This window comes from Sus scrofa, chromosome 10, assembly GCF_054392235.1.
Source record: "Sus scrofa isolate SSC_HxYL_T2T_F1_AM1 chromosome 10, Sscrofa_HxYL_maternal_Yorkshire_Landrace_v2.0, whole genome shotgun sequence".
Taxonomy (NCBI): domain Eukaryota; kingdom Metazoa; phylum Chordata; class Mammalia; order Artiodactyla; family Suidae; genus Sus; species Sus scrofa.
In genome coordinates this window covers 36,011,185-36,027,280 of record NC_139392.1, presented here as the reverse complement: position 1 = coordinate 36,027,280, position 16,096 = coordinate 36,011,185, and the positions used below count along the sequence as shown (strand labels likewise).

The window sequence follows — 16,096 nt, the reverse complement described above, 5'->3', positions numbered from 1 at the left end:
AGGACATCACTTCAAGTGAAGCCAGTCAGACACAGAAGGACAAAGACTCTCTGATGTCATGCACATGAGGTGTCTGAAAGACCACTCCTGAGCAGAGGCTGGAAGGGTGGCTGCCCCGAGTGGGCAGGAGGTGCGGGGGGAGCACAGCGTTCACAACACTCCTCGGGACACTTACAACCTCAAGAGGCTCGAGTTCATGGCACATGTTTGAAACAACAGCATGAAAGTCTGCACCAAGCAGAGGGGGAAGAAAAGAGGAAACGAAAGACCAACAGAGGAAGGAAAGCCTTTTCCCCAAACCTTGCTCCCAGCGGGTGCAGGGAGAATGAGGGAATGGACAGTTAGCCTGCGGTCATCATGAGACTGTTCAACGAGAAACTGGACAGCTATGTGGTGCTAAGGCACAAGTGACTCCCCACAAAACACACCCACTCACACTGGTTCACAATCACACCAACAGGCCCTCACACGCACACCCCCCAATGTTCCCGGACACCTACCCCCACCATACAAAGAGCCTCCTTTCCTCCAGGGACCCGAGGACTTGGGATGGCCCTTTTGTGGGAAGTCAGTCTCTTTCACCCCATCCTTCACCCCCTTTCCCAGGAGGAACCCAGAATCAGGGTGTCTCTGCAACCAAAGGGGCAGGAAAGCACCCCCCGCCCTTCCTCAACACCTGGACTTCTCCTCAGCAGAGCCGGGTTCCAGAATACTTACGGCTTTCATCGTCCATCCCGTCCACCTGTGATGAGAGAAAAGAAAACACTGTGAGTGTCACAGCATCCTCTGCACTGTGGCCACAGGTCTTCCTGTGGTTGCGGACCGCAGGCACACAGACAGAAGGCAGAGTTGAGTCTGTTTCCCCAAAAGAAGACAGCAAAGACACCTGTGGAAAAGGCACCAGCTTTTCATGGAAGACCTCCCAAGTCCACGTTCATTTAAAAAACATTCAGGCTTCTTTGGAGTTCCCGTCGTGGCGCAGTGGTTAACGAATCCGACCAGGAACCATGAGGTTGCGGGTTCGATCCCTGGCCTTGCTCAGTGGGTTAAGGATCCGGCATTGCCGTGAGCTGAGGTGTAGGTTGCAGACGTTGCTCGGATCCCGCGTTGCTGTGGCTCTGGCGCAGGCCGGTGGCTACAGCTCTGGTTTGACCCTGAGCCTGGGAACCTCCATATGCCACAGGAGTGGCCCTAGAAAAGGCAAAAAGACAACAAAACAAAACATTCAGGCTTCTTCAAAGACAAATGCTCCCTATGTACACTTGGGAACTGATGTGGTCCCTTTTGCCAATGCCCCTTGGAAGGAGTTATTGGTTGGTACCAAACTTTGACTCAACATTCCTCCACAGAGGAATGTGCATATATCCTCTATAATGGACTTGCTCAGATTTCCTTTTCTGAAGTAGGCACATCCAAGAAGAAAGGAGGCACCTTTTTAAATCTCCGATCAAGAAAGGTGAGCTTACCTTGGGGGCAAGCTGGTCTTCCTGCTCAACCAGGTCGCTGGCTGGGGACTCCTCGTCATTTTCAAGGGATGGGCCTGCCTCCTCCTCTGCCTCGTCAATGCAGGCAGCCTCCTCCTGCACCTTCTCAGTTCCCGGCCCCACCTCCTCCTCATTTGCCCCAGCCAGGGCCTCTTCCTCCGTCTTCTCACTCCCGCCGGCCTCCACAACATCATCGAGGGTTGCTAGGGGGACACACAGTCACTGTCAGCAAGGCGGTGGTGCTGCTCGGGAGGTACTCTGGGCACCTCACCTGACTGGACATGGGCTGAGAGTCAAGGGGTGGGGGTGGGATGAAGCACGGATGGAGCTTCTCTTGGCCCATCCTCCCGGGTAAACGTTTTGAAGGACGGCAGAGAGCACCTTGAAAGACCTGAGAAAGGGAGCCTCTGCCTCTCTTGCTAAAGGGAACCTCTCCGTGGCATATTCTCCATCTGAGAAATGGCCAACACGAGCATGCAGGCTCTGCTGCCATGACAGAGTCTCGTGAATCCTCCTGCCCATTTTCCTCTCCAGCCACATTCCTCCATCTTCTGAAATGGCAGGAGATCATTTCAGCTTCCCTACTCTTCCCACAGGGTGCTCCTGTGTTCACACGCCATCCTCTGGGATGTTTCGCCTCTTTTCTTTTCTTAGATACATAATGCTTCTCTTTGGAATACTTTGGCAATAGGAAACTCACGGGGAGAGCAGGCCTTCCCAATGCTATGTACTTTGCACCACTGTCCATAACAACTTTTCTCATCATAACTCATAGGACCTCTGCACCCATTCAGGAATGACTCCCCCTTCAGCCCTGCTGCCAGGTCTTGGCCATTTCTACTTTCCATCTCTGACACTCTGCCGAGTCTGGTTACCGCCTATATGTTGAGTTGCACGATATTTCCTTCTCTGTGCTGCCTGATTTCTCTATTTTTTTTTCTATTGATACTTGTTGCTTTTTAGGGCCACACACATGCCATATGGAGGTTCCCAGGCTAGGGGTCTAATAGGAGCCGTAGCTGCCATTTTATGTCAGAGCCACAGCAAGGCAGGATCCCAGCTGCATCTGCCACCTACACCACAGCTCACGGCATTACTGGATCCTTAACTCACTGAGTGAGGCCAGCGATCGAACCCGCAATCTCATGGTTCCTAGTTGGATTCCTTAACCACTGGAACTCCAAGTATGCCTCCTTTAACTCATCCAACTCTGCGAACATCCCTTCCCTCAGGACACACCGTGAGGACACAATAGGACAGGGAGGCCAGAAATCCCAAACATGCAGAGCCAGAGAGCTGCCTTCTCACCCACCACCTGACACTCACTCGACCAACTTGGTCTCCAGGGTCAAGGTGCCACCACTTCAGGTGCCACCACTTCAGGTCCCTCAAGGCCAACAAAGGAAACCAAGTCAACAGCTCTTGTGCACTGGGCCCTCACGGTGCCAATCACAAAGCAAACTTGCACAACGGGCAGAGACCAAAGCAGGAAGGAGCAGCTTTGGGAGGGAAAATCGATTCTCCCTCTCAAAGAAAAGGAGAGAGGAATACAAACACAGCACAACAAAGACCAGGGACCCAAGTCTTCTTCGTGGTATCCATTTCACAGGGGAAAACACCACAGCAGAGTGCCACTCATTAGGCCACCCACCCACCCACCCGCCAAGTCCTATCCCCCACTTCCTCCCTCTCCCGGCAGCAGGCGGAACCCAGGTGCTCCCAGGAACCCTCTCCCACTGGATCCCAGCTGCGTGCTCTTCCCTACCTGCAGCCTCCTCATCCTGGCGGCTGCTCAGGCTCTCCACCACTGAGTCTGTAGAAACACACCATCAGGGGAATCAAGGAGTTAGAAAGAGTGGCCCTCCCGTTTCTCCGGCTTCCCTGAGGTGACTACGGGTACAGAGCATCACCCTGGTTTTTCCTCCAGGTGCCCAGACCCTCCCTCTGCTCCATGGACTGAGACCCTTCCACACAAGGTGAGCACAGATGCCAACATTCAGGCATCTCATATCTGCTCCCTCTCCTTATTAAAGTAGGCGGTGAACATCTTTACATCAATTTCTTTCTGTTTTTAAGTTTCAGACTCACCTGCCCCACACTCCAAGCAGCAGGCGTCACCCAAGTGTCCCGGGATCCCTCTCCCATTGGCTCCTACCTGAGAGCTGTTCTTACCTGTATCACTTTCATCATGGTTGCTGTCACTCAGACTCTCCATGAAACATACTGCAGAGACACAGACATAAGGAATCAAGGTGTTAGAGCCTGTCCCCCACACGTATCCCCTACTTAGGGTTGTTTGCGGCCACACAGCACCACCCTGGCTTGTCCTCCGTGTGCTCAGAACTTCCCTCTGCTCTACGGCCTCAGAAGCTTCCATAAAACATTGGCCACAGTGGCAAACCTTCAGAGATCGTGGGCTGCTGAGGGATGGAGCCTTACACATCTCCCTTCTACGAGTCCATCTGGAGGCCTCAGCTCCAGGGTGACACACCTGAAATTCCAGCTGCATGGACACACTTGTGTGGTGGCCCCTGGGAGTGAACCATAGGCTGCTTTATTCTGTTCACTGCAAGAGGCAGACCTAACTACTGACTGAACTCAATTAAGCAGAAATGGCTCCTTCTGGCCAGTGGCTGGCACACTGTGGACAGCAGCTCTACAGAAGCACTGAGGAGAAAGGGACCACTGCCCGTGAGGTTCACCTCCAAAACATATATAAAGAAAACTCATACACCTCCACAACAACAACAGCAAAGAAACCACCCAGGAGTTCCCGTCAGGGCACAGCGGAAACGAATCCGACTAGGAACCACGAGCTTGCGGGGTTGATCCCTGGCCTCGCTGAGGGGGTTAAGGATCCAGCGTTGCCGAGAGCTCTGGTGTCGGTCGCAGATACGGGTGGAGAAAAGGCTCCCCCGCCCCAGCATTGCCGATGCGAACGTACACTGGTACAACCACTATGGAAGACACCATGGAGGGTCCTGCGAAAACTGAACACAGCAGGGCATGCGACCTAGCAAGCCGAGCACCCTGGGAAATATCAGGACAAATGTATCCAGGAAAAAGACATATGCCCCTCTATGTTTATGGCAGCACTGTTCACAACAGCCAAGACAGGGAAGCCACCTCATGTCCACAGACAGATGAATGGCTCATGACGATGTGGTCCACATAGATGATGGAATTCACGACTCGGCCAGAAAATCGAAGAAGAAACCAATGCCACTCAAAACAATAGGGATGGATCGGGAGATTCTCGTGCAAAGTGAAGTACGTGACAAAGAGAAAGACGGATACCACCTGATCTCACTTAGAGGTGGAATCTAAAGCACGGCACAAAGGAACCTGTCCACAGAACCCACGGATGCAGAGAACAGACTTGTGGTTGTGAAGGGCACGGACTGGGAGTTTGGGGGCAGTTGACGCCAACTACGGCATTGAGAATGGAGAGACAACAAGGTCCTCCTGTTGCAGCACACGGAGAACGAGATCCAATCTCCTGTAATCGACCTGATCTCAGACGGCAATAATATCAAAAAAGGAACATACGTTAATGGACACACACGACTGGGGAACGTTGCTCCACAGCAGAGAGTGAAACAACACTGTACCTCCATTAAAATAGAAACAAACAGAAAGGACAGTGTCTAACAATCCACTGAATGGAAAGACAACCTACAGAAGAGGATATTTGTAAATCTTGTATTTGAAACAGGGGCTCATATTTGGAATATATGGGAAACAACTACAAATCAATTGAATCAAAAGGCAAATACCTCAGTTGTAGATGAGTGGAAGCCTGGGAGAGACCCACCGTCCAAGAAGACCACAGAGAGCAGCACACAGAGGGCAAGTTTCCCAAAGTCGCCTATCACAATGGAAAGGCAAAGCAAAGGCACCACGAGGTATCACCTCCCACCTGGTAGGACACGGAGTGTTTTCAAACCTGAACAGATGTTTGGGAAGATGTGACTGCCTGGGACTTCTGGACACTGTAGCAGGGAATGTCAACGGGGCCAGCCAGGACGGGAAACACCACGGCAGGACCCTGCAATCCCACTGCTGCATGGACATGTAAAGGAAGATCCATCAGTGTCGGGTAAAGAGACCTGCCATCCCAGGATCACGGCAGCGCCATACACAAGAGCCCAACAGAAACAGAGCCCCAGTGTCCACGGGCACACAGACTGAGAAAGACAACGGGGTGGATACAGACCATAGCAAGGTATTCCGTTGTCACAGAAGAAGGAAACCCTACCCATTGCAGCAATGCACAGAGAACTCCAGGACATTATTGACTGATTCACTTTTGGGCTTGAGGGCTGCCCCCGCAGCAGATGGAAATTCCCAGGCGAGGCGGCAAATCAGAGCTGTGGCCACCGGCCGACACCACAGCCACAGCCAAGCTGGATACCAGCCGCGTCTGGGACCTCTGCCGCAGCTCACCGCAATGCGGGATTCTTCACCCACTGGGCAAGGCCAAGGGTCGAACCCGTGTCCTCATAGGTACTGGTCAGGTTCATGAGCTCTGAGCCTCAACAGGAACTCGCTGGAGGACATCACTTCAAGTGAAGCCAGTCAGACACAGAAGGACAAAGACTCTCTGATGTCATGCACATGAGGTGTCTGAAAGACCACTCCTGAGCAGAGGCTGGAAGGGTGGCTGCCCCGAGTGGGCAGGAGGTGCGGGGGGAGCACAGCGTTCACAACACTCCTCGGGACACTTACAACCTCAAGAGGCTCGAGTTCATGGCACATGTTTGAAACAACAGCATGAAAGTCTGCACCAAGCAGAGGGGGAAGAAAAGAGGAAACGAAAGACCAACAGAGGAAGGAAAGCCTTTTCCCCAAACCTTGCTCCCAGCGGGTGCAGGGAGAATGAGGGAATGGACAGTTAGCCTGCGGTCATCATGAGACTGTTCAACGAGAAACTGGACAGCTATGTGGTGCTAAGGCACAAGTGACTCCCCACAAAACACACCCACTCACACTGGTTCACAATCACACCAACAGGCCCTCACACGCACACCCCCCAATGTTCCCGGACACCTACCCCCACCATACAAAGAGCCTCCTTTCCTCCAGGGACCCGAGGACTTGGGATGGCCCTTTTGTGGGAAGTCAGTCTCTTTCACCCCATCCTTCACCCCCTTTCCCAGGAGGAACCCAGAATCAGGGTGTCTCTGCAACCAAAGGGGCAGGAAAGCACCCCCCGCCCTTCCTCAACACCTGGACTTCTCCTCAGCAGAGCCGGGTTCCAGAATACTTACGGCTTTCATCGTCCATCCCGTCCACCTGTGATGAGAGAAAAGAAAACACTGTGAGTGTCACAGCATCCTCTGCACTGTGGCCACAGGTCTTCCTGTGGTTGCGGACCGCAGGCACACAGACAGAAGGCAGAGTTGAGTCCGTTTCCCCAAAAGAAGACAGCAAAGACACCTGTGGAAAAGGCACCAGCTTTTCATGGAAGACCTCCCAAGTCCACGTTCATTTAAAAAACATTCAGGCTTCTTTGGAGTTCCCGTCGTGGCACAGTGGTTAACGAATCCGACCAGGAACCATGAGGTTGCGGGTTCGATCCCTGGCCTTGCTCAGTGGGTTAAGGATCCGGCATTGCCGTGAGCTGAGGTGTAGGTTGCAGACGTTGCTCGGATCCCGCGTTGCTGTGGCTCTGGCGCAGGCCGGTGGCTACAGCTCTGGTTTGACCCTGAGCCTGGGAACCTCCATATGCCACAGGAATGGCCCTAGAAAAGGCAAAAAGACAACAAAACAAAACATTCAGGCTTCTTCAAAGACAAATGCTCCCTATGTACACTTGGGAACTGATGTGGTCCCTTTTGCCAATGCCCCTTGGAAGGAGTTATTGGTTGGTACCAAACTTTGACTCAACATTCCTCCACAGAGGAATGTGCATATATCCTCTATAATGGACTTGCTCAGATTTCCTTTTCTGAAGTAGGCACATCCAAGAAGAAAGGAGGCACCTTTTTAAATCTCCGATCAAGAAAGGTGAGCTTACCTTGGGGGCAAGCTGGTCTTCCTGCTCAACCAGGTCGCTGGCTGGGGACTCCTCGTCATTTTCAAGGGATGGGCCTGCCTCCTCCTCTGCCTCGTCAATGCAGGCAGCCTCCTCCTGCACCTTCTCAGTTCCCGGCCCCACCTCCTCCTCATTTGCCCCAGCCAGGGCCTCTTCCTCCGTCTTCTCACTCCCGCCGGCCTCCACAACATCATCGAGGGTTGCTAGGGGGACACACAGTCACTGTCAGCAAGGCGGTGGTGCTGCTCGGGAGGTACTCTGGGCACCTCACCTGACTGGACATGGGCTGGGAGTCAAGGGGTGGGGGTGGGATGAAGCACGGATGGAGCTTCTCTTGGCCCATCCTCCCGGGTAAACGTTTTGAAGGACGGCAGAGAGCACCTTGAAAGACCTGAGAAAGGGAGCCTCTGCCTCTCTTGCTAAAGGGAACCTCTCCGTGGCATTATCTCCATCTGAGAAATGGCCAACACGAGCATGCAGGCTCTGCTGCCATGACAGAGTCTCGTGAATCCTCCTGCCCATTTTCCTCTCCAGCCACATTCCTCCATCTTCTGAAATGGCAGGAGATCATTTCAGCTTCCCTACTCTTCCCACAGGGTACTCCTGTGTTCACACGCCATCCTTTGGGATGTTTCACCTCTTTTCTTTTCTTAGATACATAATGCTTCTCTTTGGAATACTTTGGCAATAGGAAACTCACGGGGAGAGCAGGCCTTCCCAATGCTATGTACTTTGCACCACTGTCCATAACAACTTTTCTCATCATAACTCATAGGACCTCTGCACCCATTCAGGAATGACTCCCCCTTCAGCCCTGCTGCCAGGTCTTGGCCATTTCTACTTTCCATCTCTGACACTCTGCCGAGTCTGGTTACCACCTATATGTTGAGTTGCACGATATTTCCTTCTCTGTGCTGCCTGATTTCTCTATTTTTTTTTTTCTATTGATACTTGTTGCTTTTTAGGGCCACACACATGCCATATGGAGGTTCCCAGGCTAGGGGTCTAATAGGAGCCGTAGCTGCCATTTTATGTCAGAGCCACAGCAAGGCAGGATCCCAGCTGCATCTGCCACCTACACCACAGCTCACGGCATTACTGGATCCTTAACTCACTGAGTGAGGCCAGCGATCGAACCCGCAATCTCATGGTTCCTAGTTGGATTCCTTAACCACTGGAACTCCAAGTATGCCTCCTTTAACTCATCCAACTCTGCGAACATCCCTTCCCTCAGGACACACCGTGAGGACACAATAGGACAGGGAGGCCAGAAATCCCAAACATGCAGAGCCAGAGAGCTGCCTTCTCACCCACCACCTGACACTCACTCGACCAACTTGGTCTCCAGGGTCAAGGTGCCACCACTTCAGGTGCCACCACTTCAGGTCCCTCAAGGCCAATAAAGGAAACCAAGTCAACAGCTCTTGTGCACTGGGCCCTCACGGTGCCAATCACAAAGCAAACTTGCACAACGGGCAGAGACCAAAGCAGGAAGGAGCAGCTTTGGGAGGGAAAATCGATTCTCCCTCTCAAAGAAAAGGAGAGAGGAATACAAACACAGCACAACAAAGACCAGGGACCCAAGTCTTCTTCGTGGTATCCATTTCACAGGGGAAAACACCACAGCAGAGTGCCACTCATTAGGCCACCCACCCACCCACCCGCCAAGTCCTATCCCCCACTTCCTCCCTCTCCCGGCAGCAGGCGGAACCCAGGTGCTCCCAGGAACCCTCTCCCACTGGATCCCAGCTGCGTGCTCTTCCCTACCTGCAGCCTCCTCATCCTGGCGGCTGCTCAGGCTCTCCACCACTGAGTCTGTAGAAACACACCATCAGGGGAATCAAGGAGTTAGAAAGAGTGGCCCTCCCGTTTCTCTGGCTTCCCTGAGGTGACTACGGGTACAGAGCATCACCCTGGTTTTTCCTCCAGGTGCCCATACCCTCCCTCTGCTCCATGGACTGAGACCCTTCCACACAAGGTGAGCACAGATGCCAACATTCAGGCATCTCATATCTGCTCCCTCTCCTTATTAAAGTAGGCGGTGAACATCTTTACATCAATTTCTTTCTGTTTTTAAGTTTCAGACTCACCTGCCCCACACTCCAAGCAGCAGGCGTCACCCAAGTGTCCCGGGATCCCTCTCCCATTGGCTCCTACCTGAGAGCTGTTCTTACCTGTATCACTTTCATCATGGTTGCTGTCACTCAGACTCTCCATGAAACATACTGCAGAGACACAGACATAAGGAATCAAGGTGTTAGAGCCTGTCCCCCACACGTATCCCCTACTTAGGGTTGTTTGCGGCCACACAGCACCACCCTGGCTTGTCCTCCGTGTGCTCAGAACTTCCCTCTGCTCTACGGCCTCAGAAGCTTCCATAAAACATTGGCCACAGTGGCAAACCTTCAGAGATCGTGGGCTGCTGAGGGATGGAGCCTTACACATCTCCCTTCTACGAGTCCATCTGGAGGCCTCAGCTCCAGGGTGACACACCTGAAATTCCAGCTGCATGGACACACTTGTGTGGTGGCCCCTGGGAGTGAACCATAGGCTGCTTTATTCTGTTCACTGCAAGAGGCAGACCTAACTACTGACTGAACTCAATTAAGCAGAAATGGCTCCTTCTGGCCAGTGGCTGGCACACTGTGGACAGCAGCTCTACAGAAGCACTGAGGAGAAAGGGACCACTGCCCGTGAGGTTCACCTCCAAAACATAAATAAAGAAAACTCATACACCTCCACAACAACAACAGCAAAGAAACCACCCAGGAGTTCCCGTCAGGGCACAGCGGAAACGAATCCGACTAGGAACCACGAGCTTGCGGGGTTGATCCCTGGCCTCGCTGAGGGGGTTAAGGATCCAGCGTTGCCGAGAGCTCTGGTGTCGGTCGCAGATACGGGTGGAGAAAAGGCTCCCCCGCCCCAGCATTGCCGATGCGAACGTACACTGGTACAACCACTATGGAAGACACCATGGAGGGTCCTGCGAAAACTGAACACAGCAGGGCATGCGACCTAGCAAGCCGAGCACCCTGGGAAATATCAGGAGAAATGTATCCAGGAAAAAGACATATGCCCCTCTATGTTTATGGCAGCACTGTTCACAACAGCCAAGACAGGGAAGCCACCTCATGTCCACAGACAGATGAATGGCTCATGACGATGTGGTCCACATAGATGATGGAATTCACGACTCGGCCAGAAAATCGAAGAAGAAACCAATGCCACTCAAAACAATAGGGATGGATCGGGAGATTCTCGTGCAAAGTGAAGTACGTGACAAAGAGAAAGACGGATACCACCTGATCTCACTTAGAGGTGGAGTCTAAAGCACGGCACAAAGGAACCTGTCCACAGAACCCACGGATGCAGAGAACAGACTTGTGGTTGTGAAGGGCACGGACTGGGAGTTTGGGGGCAGTTGACGCCAACTACGGCATTGAGAATGGAGAGACAACAAGGTCCTCCTGTTGCAGCACACGGAGAACGAGATCCAATCTCCTGTAATCGACCTGATCTCAGACGGCAATAATATCAAAAAAGGAACATACGTTAATGGACACACACGACTGGGGAACGTTGCTCCACAGCAGAGAGTGAAACAACACTGTACCTCCATTAAAATAGAAACAAACAGAAAGGACAGTGTCTAACAATCCACTGAATGGAAAGACAACCTACAGAAGAGGATATTTGTAAATCTTGTATTTGAAACAGGGGCTCATATTTGGAATATATGGGAAACAACTACAAATCAATTGAATCAAAAGGCAAATACCTCAGTTGTAGATGAGTGGAAGCCTGGGAGAGACCCACCGTCCAAGAAGACCACAGAGAGCAGCACACAGAGGGCAAGTTTCCCAAAGTCGCCTATCACAATGGAAAGGCAAAGCAAAGGCACCACGAGGTATCACCTCCCACCTGGTAGGACACGGAGTGTTTTCAAACCTGAACAGATGTTTGGGAAGATGTGACTGCCTGGGACTTCTGGACACTGTAGCAGGGAATGTCAACGGGGCCAGCCAGGACGGGAAACACCACGGCAGGACCCTGCAATCCCACTGCTGCATGGACATGTAAAGGAAGATCCATCAGTGTCGGGTAAAGAGACCTGCCATCCCAGGATCACGGCAGCGCCATACACAAGAGCCCAACAGAAACAGAGCCCCAGTGTCCACGGGCACACAGACTGAGAAAGACAACGGGGTGGATACAGACCATAGCAAGGTATTCCGTTGTCACAGAAGAAGGAAACCCTACCCATTGCAGCAATGCACAGAGAACTCCAGGACATTATTGACTGATTCACTTTTGGGCTTGAGGGCTGCCCCCGCAGCAGATGGAAATTCCCAGGCGAGGCGGCAAATCAGAGCTGTGGCCACCGGCCGACACCACAGCCACAGCCAAGCTGGATACCAGCCGCGTCTGGGACCTCTGCCGCAGCTCACCGCAATGCGGGATTCTTCACCCACTGGGCAAGGCCAAGGGTCGAACCCGTGTCCTCATAGGTACTGGTCAGGTTCATGAGCTCTGAGCCTCAACAGGAACTCGCTGGAGGACATCACTTCAAGTGAAGCCAGTCAGACACAGAAGGACAAAGACTCTCTGATGTCATGCACATGAGGTGTCTGAAAGACCACTCCTGAGCAGAGGCTGGAAGGGTGGCTGCCCCGAGTGGGCAGGAGGTGCGGGGGGAGCACAGCGTTCACAACACTCCTCGGGACACTTACAACCTCAAGAGGCTCGAGTTCATGGCACATGTTTGAAACAACAGCATGAAAGTCTGCACCAAGCAGAGGGGGAAGAAAAGAGGAAACGAAAGACCAACAGAGGAAGGAAAGCCTTTTCCCCAAACCTTGCTCCCAGCGGGTGCAGGGAGAATGAGGGAATGGACAGTTAGCCTGCGGTCATCATGAGACTGTTCAACGAGAAACTGGACAGCTATGTGGTGCTAAGGCACAAGTGACTCCCCACAAAACACACCCACTCACACTGGTTCACAATCACACCAACAGGCCCTCACACGCACACCCCCCAATGTTCCCGGACACCTACCCCCACCATACAAAGAGCCTCCTTTCCTCCAGGGACCCGAGGACTTGGGATGGCCCTTTTGTGGGAAGTCAGTCTCTTTCACCCCATCCTTCACCCCCTTTCCCAGGAGGAACCCAGAATCAGGGTGTCTCTGCAACCAAAGGGGCAGGAAAGCACCCCCCGCCCTTCCTCAACACCTGGACTTCTCCTCAGCAGAGCCGGGTTCCAGAATACTTACGGCTTTCATCGTCCATCCCGTCCACCTGTGATGAGAGAAAAGAAAACACTGTGAGTGTCACAGCATCCTCTGCACTGTGGCCACAGGTCTTCCTGTGGTTGCGGACCGCAGGCACACAGACAGAAGGCAGAGTTGAGTCCGTTTCCCCAAAAGAAGACAGCAAAGACACCTGTGGAAAAGGCACCAGCTTTTCATGGAAGACCTCCCAAGTCCACGTTCATTTAAAAAACATTCAGGCTTCTTTGGAGTTCCCGTCGTGGCGCAGTGGTTAACGAATCCGACCAGGAACCATGAGGTTGCGGGTTCGATCCCTGGCCTTGCTCAGTGGGTTAAGGATCCGGCATTGCCGTGAGCTGAGGTGTAGGTTGCAGACGTTGCTCGGATCCCGCGTTGCTGTGGCTCTGGCGCAGGCCGGTGGCTACAGCTCTGGTTTGACCCTGAGCCTGGGAATCTCCATATGCCACAGGAATGGCCCTAGAAAAGGCAAAAAGACAACAAAACAAAACATTCAGGCTTCTTCAAAGACAAATGCTCCCTATGTACACTTGGGAACTGATGTGGTCCCTTTTGCCAATGCCCCTTGGAAGGAGTTATTGGTTGGTACCAAACTTTGACTCAACATTCCTCCACAGAGGAATGTGCATATATCCTCTATAATGGACTTGCTCAGATTTCCTTTTCTGAAGTAGGCACATCCAAGAAGAAAGGAGGCACCTTTTTAAATCTCCGATCAAGAAAGGTGAGCTTACCTTGGGGGCAAGCTGGTCTTCCTGCTCAACCAGGTCGCTGGCTGGGGACTCCTCGTCATTTTCAAGGGATGGGCCTGCCTCCTCCTCTGCCTCGTCAATGCAGGCAGCCTCCTCCTGCACCTTCTCAGTTCCCGGCCCCACCTCCTCCTCATTTGCCCCAGCCAGGGCCTCTTCCTCCGTCTTCTCACTCCCGCCGGCCTCCACAACATCATCGAGGGTTGCTAGGGGGACACACAGTCACTGTCAGCAAGGCGGTGGTGCTGCTCGGGAGGTACTCTGGGCACCTCACCTGACTGGACATGGGCTGGGAGTCAAGGGGTGGGGGTGGGATGAAGCACGGATGGAGCTTCTCTTGGCCCATCCTCCCGGGTAAACGTTTTGAAGGACGGCAGAGAGCACCTTGAAAGACCTGAGAAAGGGAGCCTCTGCCTCTCTTGCTAAAGGGAACCTCTCCGTGGCATATTCTCCATCTGAGAAATGGCCAACACGAGCATGCAGGCTCTGCTGCCATGACAGAGTCTCGTGAATCCTCCTGCCCATTTTCCTCTCCAGCCACATTCCTCCATCTTCTGAAATGGCAGGAGATCATTTCAGCTTCCCTACTCTTCCCACAGGGTGCTCCTGTGTTCACACGCCATCCTCTGGGATGTTTCGCCTCTTTTCTTTTCTTAGATACATAATGCTTCTCTTTGGAATACTTTGGCAATAGGAAACTCACGGGGAGAGCAGGCCTTCCCAATGCTATGTACTTTGCACCACTGTCCATAACAACTTTTCTCATCATAACTCATAGGACCTCTGCACCCATTCAGGAATGACTCCCCCTTCAGCCCTGCTGCCAGGTCTTGGCCATTTCTACTTTCCATCTCTGACACTCTGCCGAGTCTGGTTACCGCCTATATGTTGAGTTGCACGATATTTCCTTCTCTGTGCTGCCTGATTTCTCTATTTTTTTTTCTATTGATACTTGTTGCTTTTTAGGGCCACACACATGCCATACGGAGGTTCCCAGGCTAGGGGTCTAATAGGAGCCGTAGCTGCCATTTTATGTCAGAGCCACAGCAAGGCAGGATCCCAGCTGCATCTGCCACCTACACCACAGCTCACGGCATTACTGGATCCTTAACTCACTGAGTGAGGCCAGCGATCGAACCCGCAATCTCATGGTTCCTAGTTGGATTCCTTAACCACTGGAACTCCAAGTATGCCTCCTTTAACTCATCCAACTCTGCGAACATCCCTTCCCTCAGGACACACCGTGAGGACACAATAGGACAGGGAGGCCAGAAATCCCAAACATGCAGAGCCAGAGAGCTGCCTTCTCACCCACCACCTGACACTCACTCGACCAACTTGGTCTCCAGGGTCAAGGTGCCACCACTTCAGGTGCCACCACTTCAGGTCCCTCAAGGCCAATAAAGGAAACCAAGTCAACAGCTCTTGTGCACTGGGCCCTCACGGTGCCAATCACAAAGCAAACTTGCACAACGGGCAGAGACCAAAGCAGGAAGGAGCAGCTTTGGGAGGGAAAATCGATTCTCCCTCTCAAAGAAAAGGAGAGAGGAATACAAACACAGCACAACAAAGACCAGGGACCCAAGTCTTCTTCGTGGTATCCATTTCACAGGGGAAAACACCACAGCAGAGTGCCACTCATTAGGCCACCCACCCACCCACCCGCCAAGTCCTATCCCCCACTTCCTCCCTCTCCCGGCAGCAGGCGGAACCCAGGTGCTCCCAGGAACCCTCTCCCACTGGATCCCAGCTGCGTGCTCTTCCCTACCTGCAGCCTCCTCATCCTGGCGGCTGCTCAGGCTCTCCACCACTGAGTCTGTAGAAACACACCATCAGGGGAATCAAGGAGTTAGAAAGAGTGGCCCTCCCGTTTCTCCGGCTTCCCTGAGGTGACTACGGGTACAGAGCATCACCCTGGTTTTTCCTCCAGGTGCCCAGACCCTCCCTCTGCTCCATGGACTGAGACCCTTCCACACAAGGTGAGCACAGATGCCAACATTCAGGCATCTCATATCTGCTCCCTCTCCTTATTAAAGTAGGCGGTGAACATCTTTACATCAATTTCTTTCTGTTTTTAAGTTTCAGACTCACCTGCCCCACACTCCAAGCAGCAGGCGTCACCCAAGTGTCCCGGGATCCCTCTCCCATTGGCTCCTACCTGAGAGCTGTTCTTACCTGTATCACTTTCATCATGGTTGCTGTCACTCAGACTCTCCATGAAACATACTGCAGAGACACAGACATAAGGAATCAAGGTGTTAGAGCCTGTCCCCCACACGTATCCCCTACTTAGGGTTGTTTGCGGCCACACAGCACCACCCTGGCTTGTCCTCCGTGTGCTCAGAACTTCCCTCTGCTCTACGGCCTCAGAAGCTTCCATAAAACATTGGCCACAGTGGCAAACCTTCAGAGATCGTGGGCTGCTGAGGGATGGAGCCTTACACATCTCCCTTCTACGAGTCCATCTGGAGGCCTCAGCTCCAGGGTGACACACCTGAAATTCCAGCTGCATGGACACACTTGTGTGGTGGCCCCTGGG

The 16,096-nt window shown here is 52.8% G+C and overlaps 1 protein-coding gene across 16 annotated transcripts in view; it reads right to left on the bottom strand.

The window, feature by feature from the left end:
* LOC146398984 (uncharacterized) overlaps window positions 1–16,096 on the bottom strand; it is an 87,863-nt gene that overhangs the window by 8,611 nt on the left and 63,156 nt on the right. For 11 of the 16 annotated variants that reach the window (XM_084980932.1, XM_084980938.1, XM_084980933.1 and 8 more), the window contains 12 exons: window positions 15,733–15,783; window positions 15,326–15,373; window positions 13,543–13,763; window positions 12,794–12,818; window positions 9,696–9,746; window positions 9,289–9,336; window positions 7,504–7,724; window positions 6,755–6,779; window positions 3,657–3,707; window positions 3,250–3,297; window positions 1,467–1,687; window positions 718–742 (listed from right to left, as the gene is read on the bottom strand). In XM_084980932.1, coding sequence (XP_084837058.1) covers window positions 718–742; window positions 1,467–1,687; window positions 3,250–3,297; window positions 3,657–3,707; window positions 6,755–6,779; window positions 7,504–7,724; window positions 9,289–9,336; window positions 9,696–9,746; window positions 12,794–12,818; window positions 13,543–13,763; window positions 15,326–15,373; window positions 15,733–15,783 — 1,035 coding nt within the window. The remainder of the gene's footprint in view (window positions 1–717; window positions 743–1,466; window positions 1,688–3,249; window positions 3,298–3,656; window positions 3,708–6,754; window positions 6,780–7,503; window positions 7,725–9,288; window positions 9,337–9,695; window positions 9,747–12,793; window positions 12,819–13,542; window positions 13,764–15,325; window positions 15,374–15,732; window positions 15,784–16,096) is intronic. The other 5 variants (XM_084980943.1, XM_084980942.1, XM_084980935.1 and 2 more) reach the window with 1 other exon arrangement.